Source organism: Micromys minutus, assembly GCF_963924665.1.
Source record: "Micromys minutus genome assembly, chromosome: 4".
Taxonomy (NCBI): Eukaryota; Metazoa; Chordata; class Mammalia; order Rodentia; family Muridae; genus Micromys; species Micromys minutus.
Genome location: NC_137973.1, coordinates 30,486,411 through 30,504,381, shown reverse-complemented (window position 1 = coordinate 30,504,381; position 17,971 = coordinate 30,486,411). Strand labels below are relative to the sequence as shown.

Below are 17,971 nucleotides of genomic sequence, written 5' to 3'. Positions count from 1 at the left end.
GAAGAAACTGTTATTCACATTTGCTGTGTATCAGTAACTAAATTACACAGCTTCAAACAACTGATTAGAAATACGATTTCCTAATATAAACACACACAAGAAAGATTATGACAAGATTTGTTTTCCCATTGTAATATTTAGTGTGTCAGTGTGCTTGTCCATGTGTGCCACAGTGTACACACAGGTCAGAGGGAAGCTTGTGGGAGTTGGTTCCTTTACCCTGTGATGAAGAACTTGGAGTAAAAGTCACACACCGGGCCATCTAGCTTAGCCACGCCCAGACGTTACTCAGACATTACATCCTTAAACCAAAAGCTAGGTTTTTTGCATATCCTCTGTCATTGGTGCACTCCTAATCTAATGAATTCTGGTTCAGGTATCTTAGCACTTTTTCCAGAGTTTAACCAGTATTAATCCCTCCTCCCTTGAAGAAAGACAAAGGTTTTCACTAAATTCTTCCAGAAAAACAAAACACTAAGAATGAGTGGCAGGTAGCAGGGGCCAGGCATGGTAGTGTGTGCCTTCGATCCTAGCACTTGAGGAGTTCAAGTCCAGGTTGATATACATAGAGTTTTCCAGGATGACCAGGGCAATGTAGAAAGACTGTCTCAATACCCACCCCCCAAAAAGGGGAGAGAATAGCAACTGACAAAACAAAACAAGGTACTAGCTAACTCAGTACATCAGTACTCATTTTAAGAGAGATGAGCCTCAAATAAATTACCTACTAAGGCATATTAATAGTCCAAAAAGATTTAGCTATTAAAATGACAGTGATGGGGCTGGAGAGATGGGTCAGTAGAAGAGGAAAACTGGCTGCTCCTCCAGAGGAACTGAGATCAATTTCCAGCAATTCACAACAGTCTCTAGCTCCAATTCTAGATCTGATGCCCTCTTCTGTCCTCCATGGATACCAATTACCCACATGCTGGCTGCAAAAACATATATGTAGGCAAGACCTAATAAAGAAAAAATGAGTAAATTTTTTAAAAAAAGTTTAAAGATAATGACAAGGAATATTATCTCAATTATCTCATGTGAACATAAGAGATGAGTAACAGGACAGAGAAACTGTCTAATATAAGCAAAGATAAGAAAGCCAGGCATGCAAATAAAATAATTTCTTGGAAGACTTCTTGATGGATACAGCAGGAAGCAGGGACCTTGTAGTCCCAGCTACCTGTGATAAAAGGAGAGTTGCTTGAGCCTAGGTATTTGCAATACAGTAAAACTTGAGATGACTAATAATTATCCTTACAATCTTGGCACTGAAAAGGCAGAGATAGGAGGATCCCAGGGGCTCACTGAACAGCATCCTAGTCAAACTAGTGTAATCCAAGTCAGAGAGAGGCTCTAACTGGGGGTAGAGTCAGGATAGGGGCTCCTGATAAATGACGGTTGTCCTCTGTCCTCTCCATGCACATATATACACAAATGGTCAGGAGAAAAAGAACAACTGGCTGTGGTGGTGTTCAATTTTAATACCAACAGTCAGAAACAAAGGGATTTTTTTTTTTTCCTGCAGGTTCCAAGAAAGTCTGCTCTGGTGAGATCTTAACTAAAAAAATTAAAGAGAGAGGAGCGAGAGAGCGACAGGAAGATGGCTCAGAGGTTAAAAGCACACATTGTTCTGGCAGAGCATCCATGTTGGACAGCTCACAATTGCCTGTAACTTCAATTCTGGAAAATCCTATATGCCTTCATACGCACATACCTCATATATAAGCACGATCAACTAATATCCACAGCCATGTAAGGATCGTTAATCTTGTCACTATTCATTCTCCTTTTCTCCTTTCTCTAACACAGTGGTTCTCCTCAACCTTCATTCCTACTTTGCAAGTGTAATTTTGCTACTGTCATGAATTGTAATATAAATATCTGCTATACAACCCCTGTGAGAGGGTTGTTTGATCCCCTAAAAGGGGTCACAACCCTCTGGGTTAAAAATAACGCTCTGTATCTTTTTCCAAACATTCTTCTCATCAACGTTTTGGGCTTCCCTACTCTTTCTCCGAAGCCTCCCACACCACCACATGGCTGCCTCTCTAGCAAATGTCTCAACTCCATGCCAGCTTTAAATGGCGTGGCCTTTTCCCTCCTTCTGCCATTCTCTTCCTCCAGCCAACAGCTGACGTGTTATAGCTCACCTACTCTGTTCTTCTTTAAAACTCAAATAAAACTGTTCTTGAGTGTTAAAAATAAGAATTAAAAAAAAAATTGCAGAGAGACATGAAGACTGTAAATGTAAGCACATGTGCTCAAGAGAAGACAGAAAACAGGAGTTACACCTGCCTGTTCCTTATTCTAGGTAGTTTTTTAACAAACAACAAAACATTCGTTTTCAAAAGATAAGTAAATTCATCTATTTTTAGCTTTTGAACACCTACTGAATTTCCAATGGTGTATGAGGAAAACTACTTTAACAAACTATTTCCAAACAGAACAGGACATACGCAGATTAAATACTCCAGGTGATGTTTTATGGCTTTCTAGACTTTCAGTCAACAGACTGAGGACTGGACCCATACTACCTGCCCTAATGATGACCTGACGTTTGTTTTTTAGGATCTCACGTTTTTTAAGATTCAAGGCTAGTCTTGAACTACATAGCCAAATAACTTTTTTTGTTTTTGTTTTTCAAAACAGAGTTTCTCTATGCAGTCCTAGCTGTTCTATAGACCAGACTGACCTCAAACTCACAGGTTTCTGCCTGTCTCTGATTGCCTCTGCCTCCCAAGAGCTGGGACTAAAGGTGTGTGCTACCACTGTCCTGCTGCCAAATAACTTACAAAAATAAATGAACATTTACCTATTTTATATGTATGCATATAAGTATTTTGTATATGTATATATGTGTAATAAAGAAGAATTAAATCATATGGTTGTGAGCCTTCAGATGAGTGCTGGAAATCAAACCCAGGTCCACTGCAAGGAACAGCCAGAGTTGAACCATCTCTCTAGTCCCTATCCTAGGATTTCTCATCTCTTGCCTCCCCCTCCATACAAATATACACTATCACATCCAGTTTTTATGGCTAGACCTTTTAATAAAAATCTGAAGGATTATTACCCTGAAATCAATAATTAACTTTCGCTTTAGAGATTATAGCATCCTTAAGATATCATTTATTTCAAGAAGTTTTGATAAACTGCTCCTGAAAAATCTCCCTATATTCATTCTTTTACTAGTGCCGTGGTCACACTTCTGGGCCCAAGCACTCATGATTTCATAGCTTTCCTAATAGTTCAGCAGCTTCTATCTACCTTCCCTCTTTCTACCTGTTACCTACTACCTACCCACCTGTTCTTTTCAGTCAACCCTATATACTGCCAACACTATCTCTAAGAGATAACTACTCTTCCTGATACTTCTTGGTTCTCTAGATCAGTGGTCCTCAAAGTAAATCCCAGTAAGGCAGGTTCAGAATGAATAAATACTGTTAATAAGTACTCACAGAATGCCTACCAGACAGGCTTAATGGGTACAAGTGCTTGCTGCAAGTCTGAGTTTCATCACTGGGACTCACAGGTGGAAGGCAAGAATCTACTCCCATAAGTTGTCCTCTGAACTCAACATGTGGAATGTCACAAACACACATTCTCGCTCTCAATCAATCAATCAATCAGTTAATCAATGTAATAAAACCTTAAGTAAGTATTCATTGGGCTATAGAAACAGATTGGTGGGTAAGTGTGCTCGCTGCTCTCCCAGGAGACTTATGTCTTCTTTTGGCATCCAAATTCATACATACCCATTTATCTATAAAAATGGTATAATCTATACAGACACACATAATTAAAAATAAAAAAGGTCATTTTAAAGTAATAAATTAAATTCAACATTTAAAAATAAAGTTATTCATTTCAGAGGTGATTACAAACTCAATGTGTGTGTATTTGTGTGTGTGTGTGCATTTGTGTGTGTGTGTGTGTGTGTGTGTGTGTGTGTGTAAGGGAAAAACTTCCAGGATTTGAGCTTAAAGTACTTATTTATTTCCAGTGATTAGTAGATTTATTTATTTAGGAATAAAAAGTCCCTTGCCAAATTTAATAAGAGAGGTTAAATGTTCAGTTCAATTTTCCTTTCCTTTCTGTCCCTTTCTGTTTTGAAAACGTAGTATCAGAAGATGAGGGGCCCAAATACCAGCACAACTCCTAAAAAATTAGCAAATTATTGGGAGTGGTTCTGAAATTAGGATAAGCATTTGTAAGTTCAATGAGTCAAGACAGGGTCTTTATTGTGCATTTGGTGTTTGGGGCCACTCTACAGAAGCAAATACTCCCTCTGAGCTTTGCCCTGATACTCAGGCCTTCTCCCTGTGTCTTTTGGGTCTCTCTCCAGAGATATGTCATGCTCAGCTGAGTTGAAAGTACTGGGGAGAGTGGTCAGGAGCACAGCTTATACCTGGAACCCAACATCTTGGCTCCCCAAATACGGATGTATATATTTAAGTGTATTTGTGTACATCTGTATATATGTATGATCATGTGCATGTAGATGTCAACAGAAGCCAAAAGAGAATGTCAGATTCCATGGAGCTGGAGTGACAGGTGACTGTGAGCCACCATGTGCATGCTAGAAACCAAATTCAGGTCCTCTGAAAGAGCAACAAGCTTACCATAGAGCCATTTCTCTAGCCCCATGACACCCTCCCCTCTTTTTAAAAGAGTATCTTACATCAAGAACTTTCTAAAAGTAAAGCCAGTATATGAGTTGAGAATGATTACTCTTTTAAAAAAGTAAATTTAATCTGTCATAATCTCTGACAAATTGAAACAAATTTAAATTTGGGATCCAGAATAAAAACTCATTTAAATGAATAAGACCATTTTCTATACAAAGTATTTTGTATTTGTACCAATATAATAAACATGCCCAAGAAGTCTACAGTTTGTGCTCCTGTAGATTCAATATACACACTACTAGAACTTATGTACATGAGAGAAGCATTATGTTAAAACTATACAAATAGCTTCAAGTCAAATGAACATGCATAAATTACAGGCTATTTCAACACTTTTCACAAGAGGAAGGAGACTAAACAGAAAAATTTCACTCTCACCGAGATAAAATTTAAATCCAACATTTAGACTGCTTGATTCCATAACCAGGACAAATATTCTAGAACATTACCTGGCAAACCGCTCTTTGTCATTACACATCTGTTCATCGTCACATCTGAAAAGGAAGAGCAGAAAAAAAATTAAGTAAACCCTGTACTTATATCTACTCTACTCTGAAATAAAAGCTAGAGAGAAGTAGAAACTACTCAACAGGGGACAGAGAATGGACGAGATCACAGAGAACGAACACTAACAGCATCTGAGAGAACAGTGAGAGTCAATGACCATGATTTCTCAGTCATCACACACAAGAAGATGATGTGACGAAAACATGAAATGTCTCATGATTGCCCCAAAGTTGGGAATATATTTAGGGTTGTGTGTGTTTTGGGGAGACTGGTTTTCCGAGATGGGGTCAGCTATGTAGCACTGCCTAGCCTGTCACTCACTCTCAACGTGCAGACCCTTTGCCTCTGCCTCCCAAAAAAAAATAGCCCATAGGGGTTGAATTGGGCTAGAAAGATGGCTCAGCAGTTAAGAGCACTGGCTGCCCTTCCAAAAGATCCAGGTTCAATTCCCAACATCCACATGGCAGCTCACAACTGTAACTCCAGGTCCAGGGAACCTGATACTTTCACACAGTATTCAGGTAAAATATCAATAAAATAAAAATAAAATATTTAAAAAACCCATAGATAGTGTGTGGGTTTATTTTTCCTGTGTTCATTCTTCTGTGAAAAGCAGAATCATAAACATGGGTATTCATTTAACTCCTTAAGATCCTGCTTTAAGCTGGGTGTGGCAGAAACAATCTGGATAAAAAGAAAGGGCAGACAGTTGTGGAACACTGTCTTTTGAAATGACATAAACAAAGCATTCTTTAATTCATGATAGCTGGGACTACAAAAACTATACAACATCCTAGCACAGAGGAGGGGAGGAGTTCCCGAAGCCACAAACCTCCTTGAAGAGCTATAGCAGTTAGTATAGTTTTTTATAGTAAGTAACGTAAATAGTTGCTGGGAGAGATTTTCTTCAGTGGTGTAGCCCCAAAGAAAGTGTACATGTTCCTGTAAGTAACCACTCACATGTACTACTTACTGGTAAGTAATCCTAATGAAACATTGAAGTTCACGCCAAAAAGTCATGAAAGTAGAAGAGGAACTAGTTGGGAAGAGGAAGGGGACTAGTAAGAAGAGGAATTTCCAGGGTAAGGGGCAGGATATACAATGCCTTATATACATGAATGAAAATATAAGAGTGCACAACTGAACCCTGAATGCAGGATGCAAGTTCAAAGAGGATCACCACAAGTTGGAGGTCAGTATGGTTTATATGGCAAGTTTTAGGGCATCAAAACCAAACTTGTGTTTGTGCAACCACAGGGTAGATATGGAGGTGGAGTACAGCTTTCAAAAACAACTCTCTCTTTTCACAATTTAACAGCAAGCATCTTCAGCCACTGAGCATCTCAATGGCACTCTATGCTTTACTCCTCTCTGTGTATGTTTTGAGAGCAGCTCAGGCTTGATTTGAACTTACAGCCATCCTCCTAAATCAGCCTTTCAAGTATTGGGGTTATATGTATATGCTATCATACCTAGCTCAAAACTAATTAATTTAGGGGTTAGAGAGGTGGCTCAATGATTAAGAACATTTGTTATTCATGCAGAGAACCCCTGTTCAGTTCTCAGAACCCACCTAGCAGCTTACAATTGTCTGTAACACCAGTTCTGGGAACCAGGAACACACATTATGCAATATAGCACTTAAGGAAAACATAATAGAAAAGTAACAATTGAAAAAGCCTTACCAAAACAAGCTAATATGCAACGTTTTAGTTTGAGCTTGTGAGGCAAGTGACCCTGAGCTGTAACAATGGTTTACCACATTCTCTCCCACTGTGACTGTGCCATTTTACATTACCTCAACTGCTCCAGTCCCTCCACTTCTCTAGCAGTTTTGGTATTTTCTGGGGGGGGGGGGTACTTGTATCTTTGAGACAGGATCTCCCTGTGCTGCCCTGGGTTCCTCCTACTACCCATGTAAGGCTGTTGAATATCAGCCTCCAGACTAAGCTCCTATTTTGTTTTGGTTTTGACAGTGGTCTCTGGGACAGATATAAAATATTATCTCAGTATAGCTTTGACATGTATATCTCCAAATGATTGGCAAAGTTGTTCTTTGGAGAAATGTCTATCCATGTCTTTTGGCATTTTTCCCTTTCAGTTTTACATTTGCTTTTACCAACTTTGAAGTAATCTGTGTTTGGTGTAACACAAACAAAGACATTCAGTTGAAACAAGACAGTAAACTCCTTAACTCTGCTACTGAAAACAACTTCACCAGGGTCTTAAAGTGCCTGGCTACTGCCTTCTGGAAGACTCCTGAGACTACCCTCCTAACTGTGGCCTACAAGCAAGGACTTTGTATTCCCAAAAATAGCTACCTTCCTCCCATCTTGCTTCCAGGTCTTTGGACTTCCCTTTCCTTTTCTAGGAAGCCTCTCTAGCTGAGGTCCCATTTCACTTCCTTTTCGGCACTTCAGCCTAAAGATGAAAGGAGTCCTCCCCAAAGGCCTTGAGAGCCTCAATTTAATACTGACCCTTAGTTAAATAGTAGTAGTAGTCTGAATATCCCTGTTCTATAGAAATAATATCATTTGTTTAGCTAATTACTGTCCTTCCAACAAGAGAGGCAGCTCAGAAACAAAAGACCTTAACTCAAAGGAGTCAGAAAATGCCTCAATATTCTCATCTACTGATTATTCGGATTAAAAAGAATGTGAAAAAACAAATACTGTGTTAGGATCACATCCTTAGTCCCAGAATTGGAAGGCAGAAACAGGCTAGAGAGTCAGACCTATTTACAACAAAACGAAAAACACGTGCTAAGCAGGGTGTGGTGGGCTGAGCCCACAGTAGGAAGCACCACTGAGAAAAGAGGCTGTCAGTAAGCGTGGAAAGCCTGGACTACACAGTAATTCCCAGGCTTGGTTGGATTACAAAGTGGGATTCTGTCAAATAAAATGGAGATGGTGAGATGTTTCAATAGATAAAAAAAATGTGCTGCCAAGATCCTGCTGATCTGAGTTTCCACAACCTACATGGTGGTGGTGGTGGTAATTGCAGGGATACCTATTCCTGCAAGTTTTCTCTGACCTTCATACATGTGCTATATATAAATGCACAAAAATAAATGTTGAATAAAATTCAGTATTTACTTCTCAGTAGTGGTGGGAATCAAACCCAGGCCGCCTTCCATATACTAAGCACACACTTTACCATTTTAATCACTTTGAAGTAACAAGAGGTACAGCTGCTGCCATTTTGTCTTTATTTTTTTGAAACTGTCTCCTATGTAATTCATTAAGGTAGAACTTACTAAGCAGCTTCCAACTAGAGACCATTCTGCTTCCATCACCCCCATGCTGGAATTACAGGTACCTACCAGCATACTGGTTTGTTTATCTTGTACAGACAAGGTCTGGCTATATAGTGCAGGGTGACCTCAAACTTGAACCTATAATCTTCCTGATCAAATCTCCCCAGTGTTGTATATCCCATTAGGCCTGGTTTATGCTGTGGGAAGTGAACCCAGAGCTCCATGCATTCTAGACAGGCGTATTAAATTGTACCAAATTCTACTTAAAATAAACAATATCTTTACTTGTGTGTGTATGTGCTTTGCCATGTGTTTGGAAAGCTGTGGAAGCCAGATGAGGGCACTGGATCCTTTGGAGCTGTAGTTATATGCAGTTGTAAGTTGCCTAATGTGGGTTCCAAGTACCAAACTCTAGTTCTCTCTAAGAACAGCAAGCACTCTTAACAGCTGAGCCATCTCTCCAATTCGCACAATTCTTCATCTTAAATATTAAGTCACTTTTCAAAAGTTATATCAGAGTTGTAGTTTATTACATATTCTAGATAGCAACTGCTGTTAAGATCCATAATTTGCAAGTATTTTTTCCCAATTCTACATTTTACTTTTTCAGGACAAGCAAAAAGAACACTAGAAGTTAACTAAGTTTCACAAAACCAGCAATTCAATGATACAATGTTTTCCAGCAAACTTTGTCACTCAATAAGAAGGGGCACACTCTAAAATAATAATAGGAGCTAGGGATACTCAATGTATAGTGCTTCCCCAGCATTCAGTAAGCCCTGTGCTTGATTCCGAACAGTGCAAAATGGAGTAAGCATTGCAACACAGTGAATACATAAGCAAGTGGATTTTATAATCAAGTGTTATTGACTGCACACATGATACATTTAAATATAACTAACAACACCATCAACACTATGTGACCATCATCACAAACATGCATAATAAAGGAAGTTATACTAGCTATGTCACTTGGCAGTAAGACTTGTATAGCTCCCATTATAATTGTATGAGACCATAGTCATATAGTGGTCTGTTAAGCACCAAAATGTTGCAAAACTTATGACTACTTGATTTTGTGGAAGTAATAACTCAAGGTCAAACTATTTGACAGGAGTAAATAGTCTAGTTACCTCTGTAGCATTCATACATACAGCATAGTTCCAGTAACACCATGTGACTGTAATAAGAATTCTCTAAAGAAGGCATTCCCAATAGAGCAGTGTGAAAAATGCTATCTTAGAACTGGAGAAATCGCTCAGTTATTAAGAGCAGTTGTTGCTTCTGCAGAGGACCTAGGTTCAGTTCCCAAGATTTACACGGTCCCAGACCTTAGCATAATTGATTCCTTGATAGAAGAACCAAGGGGAGGGGGGTGCCCGCTGGAGAGATGGCTCAGTGGTTAAGAGCACTAACTGCTCTTCCAAAGGTCCTGAGTTCAATTCCCAGCAACCACACGGTGGCTCACAACCATCTATAATGGGATCAGATGCCCTCTTCCCGTCTGTCTAAAATAACTACACCATTTATACACACTAAACCTCTAATTCCAGGTACCTAAAAAAGGAGTCTTTTCAAATTATAGATTCTAATATCTATCCTTCTACAACAGTGACTCAGGACAGGAATACACAAGCTGTATTAAATTCATTGCTGTGGCCGATGAGACATCAATGAAAGTCAAAGGCACAGAAGCAGAGGCTTATGAAGCATACTGAGACTTGCCCTTTGTGTCACAGCCATCACCACACTCCCCTGTGTGACAACAAGACAACGGGGATGGGAGAAGTGAGGAGGAGAGATGGAGATGACAGTGACTCTCAAGTGAGAAAGTTCAAGTGAGAGAGTTGCAAGGGAGGGAGGGAGGGAGGGAGGGAGAGAGAGAGAGAGAGAGAGAGAGAGAGAGAGAGAGAGAGAGAGTGTGTGTGTTAGTCAGACAGACAGAGAGACAGACAGAGGTACAACTGTCCAGTTGAGTATAACTTTAATGGACCAGCAGCTGAGCACCACGTGTGTGGGTAAGCATGTATGAAGAGGCAGAAAATGAGCCTTCATCTCTCTTCCACCTTACTCAATGAGGCAGACTCATTTAATCACACCCAGGGCTCATGGGACAGATAGGAATAAAATAAAATAACAAACTCAACACTCCCTCGTGTGAGTGCATGCTTATGTGAGTGCACATATAGGTAGAGGTCCAAGGTTAATGTCAGAAATCCTCCTCTATCGCTCTACTTCATTCAACTAGACGGAATTTCTCAATCAAATTCTCAGGTTGCAGATAACATTGTTCTCCATACCAGCTTGCTCTGGGGAATCTGTCTCCACCTTTCAAGACTAGAAGCAGGCTGCCATGCCCACTCTAAACTTATGTGAGATTTGGGGGTCTGAACTATGATCTTTAGATTTGCAATGCCAAGGTCTTAACTACTGAGCAATCTCCCTAGTCTGCTCTTTTTCTTAAGCCATGAATCAACATATGGCTGTCTATAGAAGGCCTTTTAAATTTTCTGTGCCCTCCTCTCTGAAGTACTAGCTCTAAAAATAATTAAATGCCTGAAAGTGTGCTATGATGTAAGAAAACATAGTTTTAGGATGAAGCATATTCCTTAGGACAATGAACAAAAATATTGTAAGCCAGAAGTATAAACAGACTTGAGTACCTTTTTGGTACTAAGGACTGAACACAAGCATAGGAGGCAAGCATCCTACATGCTACAGTCCTAGCCAGTGATTTTAAAATAATTTTATGGCATTTCGTTATTTGTGAGGGTGATAAGTGCTCACGCCATGTGTTTACAGCGGTCAGTTCTCTCCTTCAGACATGAGTTCAGACGTCAAACTCAGATCATCATGCTTGGTACAAGTGCTGATACCCATGGAGCCAGCCAACAAGCCCTCCACCCCACTAATCAGAAGTGTCTAAAAGCAAATTGAGAATCTTACCTCAAAAATTTACTGTTCACTTCTCCTTCATCATCAAAATCCAGCCTGGGGAAAGGCAACAAAAGATATTCTAAGTCCATTGATAATATAGAATCATAAGAAAGTAAAACACATTAACAAAAGATATCTATGTGCTCTCCTAAATAGAAGAAAAAGAAATGGGCAGGAGCAAAACAAAAACATGTCTATAATACATGTTTTTCATGTACTGTAACTGGGCAATAAAAGACAGTCATAGTGGCACATGCCTATATATAGTCCCACCATCCAGAGACTGTTATGAGGACTGAGTGTTCACGGCTACCCTTATATACATAATGAATTCTAGGCTAGCCTTGCTACATAATTAGAACCTGTTTCAAAAAGCAAAATGAAGAAGTTAGGGAACAGCAATAGCAGCAAAACTGATTCCCTCTCCATCAGAGGTTTGCATACACGAGGCAAGAGATACAAATATAAATAGCTCCCAGGATCTAAAAATGCAGCTAAGTTGATGGGTGCATGAAGCCATGGTTCAATCTCCAGTACAGTTAAAACTGGACATGATGGCACACTCCTACACACCTGTAATCCTGTCACATGGGAAGTGGCAACAGGATGATCAGGAGTTCAAGCTCTACTTTAGCTATACCACTGAGTTCAAGGTTAGGCTGAGCTACATGAGATCCTGCCTGAGAAACAGAAAATTCCTGAGATCTTTTTTTTTTTTTTTTTTTCATTTTTATGGTTTAATCCAAACCTTATCAGTTTTCTTTCTTTTTTTTTAATTAATTAATTTATTTTATGTGAGTACACTGTAGCTGTCTTCAGATACCAGAAGAGGGCATCAGATCTCTCATTACAGATGATTGTGAGCCACCATGTGGTTGCTGGGATTTGAACTCTGGACTGCTGGAAGAGCAGTCAGTGCTCTTAACCACTGAGCCATCTCTCCAGCCCCTTATCAGTTTTCTTAAACACCTTTCAAAGCAGTATTACATAGAGAAAAGAAGACGAAAAGTTGTTAGTCTAAAAATAAAATATACACTATATTTGGTCACTGTGCTAAGTGGCCAGCCTTGGCAGCACATACCTTTAGCTCAAAGTACTCATCGAGCAGAAGTAAAAGGATGATAGATCCAAGGCTAGCTTAAGCTACATAGCCAGATCCTGTCAAAGAGAGAAGAAAGCAAGAAAGCAAAATCACATGCCACACAAAATGTGTGGGACATGTGGTAAAAATAAAAATACCCTCAGGGAGCTTTCAGCCCAGAAAATTGCAAATGTAAAACAACTGGCCAGAGAGATAACTCAGCAGATTAAAAAACTTGCCACCAAGCCTATAGGCATGAATTAGATCCCTGGGACCCAAATAGTGAAGAAAGATTTCCCACAGCTTGTTTTCTAACCTACACAAACACAGTGAAAAATAAATAAATGTGAATATATATAATACGTGAGAATGTGGCTGAGTATGCTTTTTTGAGACAGGGTCTTTGTACAGTCTCTAGAGACTGTCTTGGAAAACATTATATACACCACGCTGCACTCACACCCACTGCCTTTGTCTCTCAAGTGCTGGCATTAAAGACATACGCCACCACACCCAGATGTAGTGGCACTTGAATGTAGACCTGGAATACAGGAAGCAAAGCCAGGAGAATTGTGAGTGGCAGTTTTGTGTAAATACTGAATTCCAGACCAACAAGGCTACAGAGCAGGACTGTCTCAAACTAGGGGTGGTGGTCACATGTTTTTGTTTCCAAGCACTTGGGAAACAGAACAGGAGGAACAGGAGCACAGGCCAGCTGAGTCTACAAGAAAGCTATGTCAAAATAACAAAATCAAATTAAACAGACTTTGTTACAAAACAAAAAAGCAAACACTTTTTAAAATGTGTTTTTAATACTGAAGAGAGTATTTTTTTTCCTTTTTTTAAAAGATTTATTTATATTAAGTACACTATAGCAGTCTTCAGACACACCAGAAGAAGGCATCCGATCTCATTACAGATGGTTGTTAGCCACCATATGGTTGCTGGGAACTCAACTCAGGACTTCTGGAAAAGCAGACAGTGCTCTTAACCATTGAGCCATGAAAAGACCATCTTTTATGATTATTAAAAAGATTTCTTTTACTATGTGTCTGTATGAAGATAAATGCACATGTGAGTGCAGGTACCCAGTCTGTAAAAGGTGTCAGATCCCCTAGAACTACATCTCAGATGGTTGTGAGTCACCATAATGGGTACTAGGAACTGAATTCACTCTGTGGGCTGGAGAGAAGGCTCAGAGATGCATGTATGCCTACAGGCCAGAAGAGGGCACCACATCACATTTCAAAAATGGTTGTGTGTTTTAGCGCATGTACACATAGACACCACACTCATGCAAAGGTCAGAGGACAATTTGGTAGAGTTACTTTTCTCCTTCTACCCGTATGTTTGTTTTGGGGATCAACCAAAGGTAACTAGGCTTATAATGAGCTACCTCACAGGCCCTAACGCAGCTGTTCTCAACCTGTGGGTACAACCCCTTTGGGAGTTGCGTATTTGATATTCTACAGATCAGAGACTGACATTATAATTCATAACAGTAGCAAATTTACAGCTATTAAGTAGAAACAAAATAATTTCATGGTTGGGAGTCACTACAACAGAGGTGAACTATAGTAAAGGGTCACAAAATTAAGGTTGAGAACCACTACCCTAAAGTAAACTTAAAAAACTTGCCCCAATCTTTACCATCCAAAAGCAGTGTTTCTACATACTTAAAAACTAGTATTTTTTAGTTAATTTGTTTCTAGTTTTGCTTTGCCATAGAGTATCACTACCTGAGGATGGCTGCAGTCTCCATCCTGACTCAGCCCTGAGTGCTAGGACTACTGCAGGTGCCACTCACTCCTGTACGGTTAGAGATACATGTACTGACTGGCGGAACCTCAGACTTCTGTCTGTCTTTACAGCAATCAGACTTCAATGCCACACTCAAATCTGGTACTTCAATAAATACTTTAAAACTGTGCATTCCAAGTCAAAGGAAGTATTAATAAATTAAAACAGAAATAAGCTTAACAAAATGATTTTGAGAATGCAGATACAGAGCTTAAGGAAAGCCAACAGTTTTTTTTTTTTTTTTGTTTGTTTGTTTTGTTTTGTTTTTAACAACAGTGAAATCCTTCTTTGTCATAGTCCCTTTACCTTCCATAAAATTTTGGTTTTGTTTTTTTTTTCTTAAACAGGCTTATCAATAAAGATACTAGAAAACAATTTTTAACCTGTGCAGAACTTTTTTTATGTGAGATAAATAAAAATGAAGTAATAAAAGCCAGCACTCTATGTGAAATACAGGTATAGTGTGTGAGGTCAGATGAGAGTGAAGTGATAAGTATTAGATGTAACCATTTCATCTTTTTTTTTAAAAAAAAGATTTATTCATTTATCTAATATATATGAGTACACTGTAACTGTTTTCAGACACACCAGAATAGGGCATCAGATCTCATTACAGATGGTTGTGAGTCACGATGTGGTTGCTGGGATTTGAATTCAGGACCTCTGGAAAAGCAGCCAGTGCTCTTAACCACTGAGCCATCTCTCCAGCCCCATCTTTTTCTTTATAGCTATATTTATACTTGATTATACAAAAAAAAAAAAATTAAAGAAACTTACTTAAAATAGAGAGCCTGTATAAGGAATAATCCAGGGACTACAAGTTAAGTTACATGACAACTGAGTAGTAAGTGACCAATTAAAGTGAGGTCAGGAATAAACAAAAACCAACAGCAACTAACTCAAGTTAATGGTACAAGAGAAACACGGATGATATATATTCAAACTTACCCTGACCGTCGCTTAATAGCTCTCTGTACAACAGCTCCTCCACCTTGAATTCCAGGTCCGGGGTTTCCAGAAGCAATAGTGGGACCCAGTGATGGTACATCTGATGTCATTTCTGTCAGAAAAGAATATCATCAATATTCAACTTTGACGACCATAATTCAATACTTAGCACCCACACATGGTGGAAAAGGAGAACTGACTCCACCTATGACCTCCACACATGCACTGTGACATCCCACAGCCTTGTGAACAAGTAAATAAATATAATTTAAATATTAGAAAGAAAATAAAAAAGAAAATGCTTAAGCCAAGCCTAGTGGCAAACCAGAAGTTCAAATCAGCAATGGTGGTTTATGCCTGTAATCCCACCCAGCACTCAGGAGGCAGAGGCAGGCAGATCTCTGAGTTCAAGGCCAGTCTGGTCTCCAGATTGAGTTCCAGGACAGCCAGAACTACACAGAGAAACCCTGTCTCAAAAAATACAAAACAGAACAAAGAGTTCAAAGTCATCTTACTATACAAAGTAAATTTGGAGTCACACCAGCCACATAAAATTGATTCAAAAAAACGCCACAAAAAGCTGAGTGTGGTAGTGCATGCCTTTAATCCTGGTACTTGGGGGGGGGGGGGGAGAGAAGCAGATCTAAGTTCCATGTTAGCTTGGTCTTTAGATGGAGTTCCAGGACAGGGAGGGAAGTTGGGAGGGAGGGAGGGAGGAAGAAAGGAAGGAAGATTTAAGCTATGGCTTAATCATGTATTAGAAGAATCACATATTCAGAACAGGTAATTTTAAATACAAAATCATCAAGGGTTTTTTTAAAGAATTAATTAATTTATTTATTATACATAAGTACACTGTAGCCGTCTACAGACACACCAAAAGAGGGCATCTGATCTCATTACAGATGATTGTGAGCCACCATGTGGTTGCTGGGATTTGAACTGAGGACCTCTGGAAGAGCAGCCAGTGCTCTTAACCACTGAGCCACCTCTCCAGCCACAAGATTTTAATTTAAAAAAAAAAATCACTGGTTATACAAAGAATCAGGCAGGTGTCAAGAGAACAGTGTGGGGGAGTGGTGCAGCTAATAGATGCCAACATTAAGACAATACAGATGCTAGAATTATCTAACAAAATTTTTCAAGTAGGCCTGATAAAAATTCTTCAGCAAGCAAATAAAAGAACATTTGAAACAAATGTTAAACAGTCTCAGCAAATAAAAGCATAGAATATGGAGAAAAAATGGAAACTGTGGGAATAAAAGCTGCATGGTGCATCCCTATAAGGTTTACACTTGAGAGACAGGCAAAGGGACAACATGTTTGAGGCCAACCTATACTACCTAGCTAGTTTGAGGCCAGCATAGCAAGGCTGTCTCAACAGGAAATGGGAGACAAGTGTGGCCGGGAGGGGAGAAAATGGGACTGTATATATGTGTATACATATATATATCATTCAAATAAAAATGTCATATGGGCTTATCAACAGATCATGGACATCACTAAAAATGAGCCAGAGCATCAGAAGAGCAAACAAAAATCTAATCTGAAATGAGAGAAAACAAATTAAAAGCAAAAAAGCAGAAAAAAAAAAATCTACCAGAACTTCAGATACCACTGGGGCTATGGCAAAAAAAAAACTAACATTTTATTATGAAGTCACAGAAAGAGATGAGAAAGAAAGTAGGGGGAAACTCCTAATTCTGACAACTATAAACCTACAGAGTCAAGAAGTTGCAAAAACCCCAAACAAGAAACCCATTCTAACACGTTATAATTAAACTTCTGAAAACTCAGGTTTTGAGGGCTAGAAAAATGACTCAACATGTGAGGGAGCTTGCAGCCGAGCCTGAGTCAGATATGCAGGACTGACACAGTGGAAGGACACAACCCACTCAGGCAAGTTGTCCTCTCATCTCTACACCGTCATCAAGATGGGCACATACTGTCTCTCTCTCAAAAAAATAAATAAATAAATAAAAGTAAAGAAAATTTAAAATGAGCCAATGACAGGAGCTTCAAATTAGTCCAAAACTAGCCTTTGCCAACAGGTAAACTGGGGTTAGGGAGACATAATGTCTCAGACAGCAAAGTGTTTACCATACAAGCATAAGGACCTGAGTTCAGATACCCAGCACTGATGTAAAAAGGAGGTTAAAAACAAGTAGACAGCCTGGTCACCCAGCTTAGTTTCGGTAAGCTCAAGGCCAATGAGAGACTCTGTCTCAAATAACAAGGTGAACTCTTGTGACTCTAAGGAACAATATTTGAGGTTGTCCTCTGATGTGTGTGTCCACACACACATAAGAACTTACATAAACAATTTTGTAAGTCATTTTAAAGGTGAATTAACATCATTCAAAACTGTTTTCATTCCTTCCTGATCTAAAGCTAACAAAATTAGACACTAAACTAACAACACTAAATGCGGTTAGTTATTAATTTTTTCTTAGACACAACCTGAGTCCTAGGTCACCTAGAGCAACTCTTGACTGATTACAAACCTAAGCCAAGTAATATTAATATTTCCATCCAAGTGTAGAACTTCTTGTCTATAATTGCAGCACTCAGGTGGATGGTTATTAATCCCAGGCCAACCTGGGCTACAGTGTGAGACTGTCTCATAAATGTATAAATAGATAAATACCTTTGTACCCAAAGCCCTATTGCCCCTCGGAGGAGGATAGTTTGGTGAAGGGCTCTGAATATCCCAGTTCTTAGGTGAGTACATCTGCCCTTCAAGATGTCTTTTTC

General features: G+C 39.2%; 1 protein-coding gene across 4 annotated transcripts in view; it reads right to left on the bottom strand.

The window, feature by feature from the left end:
* ARNT (aryl hydrocarbon receptor nuclear translocator) overlaps positions 1-17,971 on the bottom strand; it is a 58,723-nt gene that overhangs the window by 31,226 nt on the left and 9,526 nt on the right. For all 4 annotated transcript variants that reach the window (XM_080915561.1, XM_080915562.1, XM_080915563.1 and 1 more), the window contains exons 2-4: positions 15,218-15,329; positions 11,398-11,442; positions 5,138-5,182 (exon numbers count right to left, since the gene is read on the bottom strand). In XM_080915561.1, the coding sequence (XP_080771687.1) occupies positions 5,138-5,182; positions 11,398-11,442; positions 15,218-15,329 (202 nt within the window). The remainder of the gene's footprint in view (positions 1-5,137; positions 5,183-11,397; positions 11,443-15,217; positions 15,330-17,971) is intronic.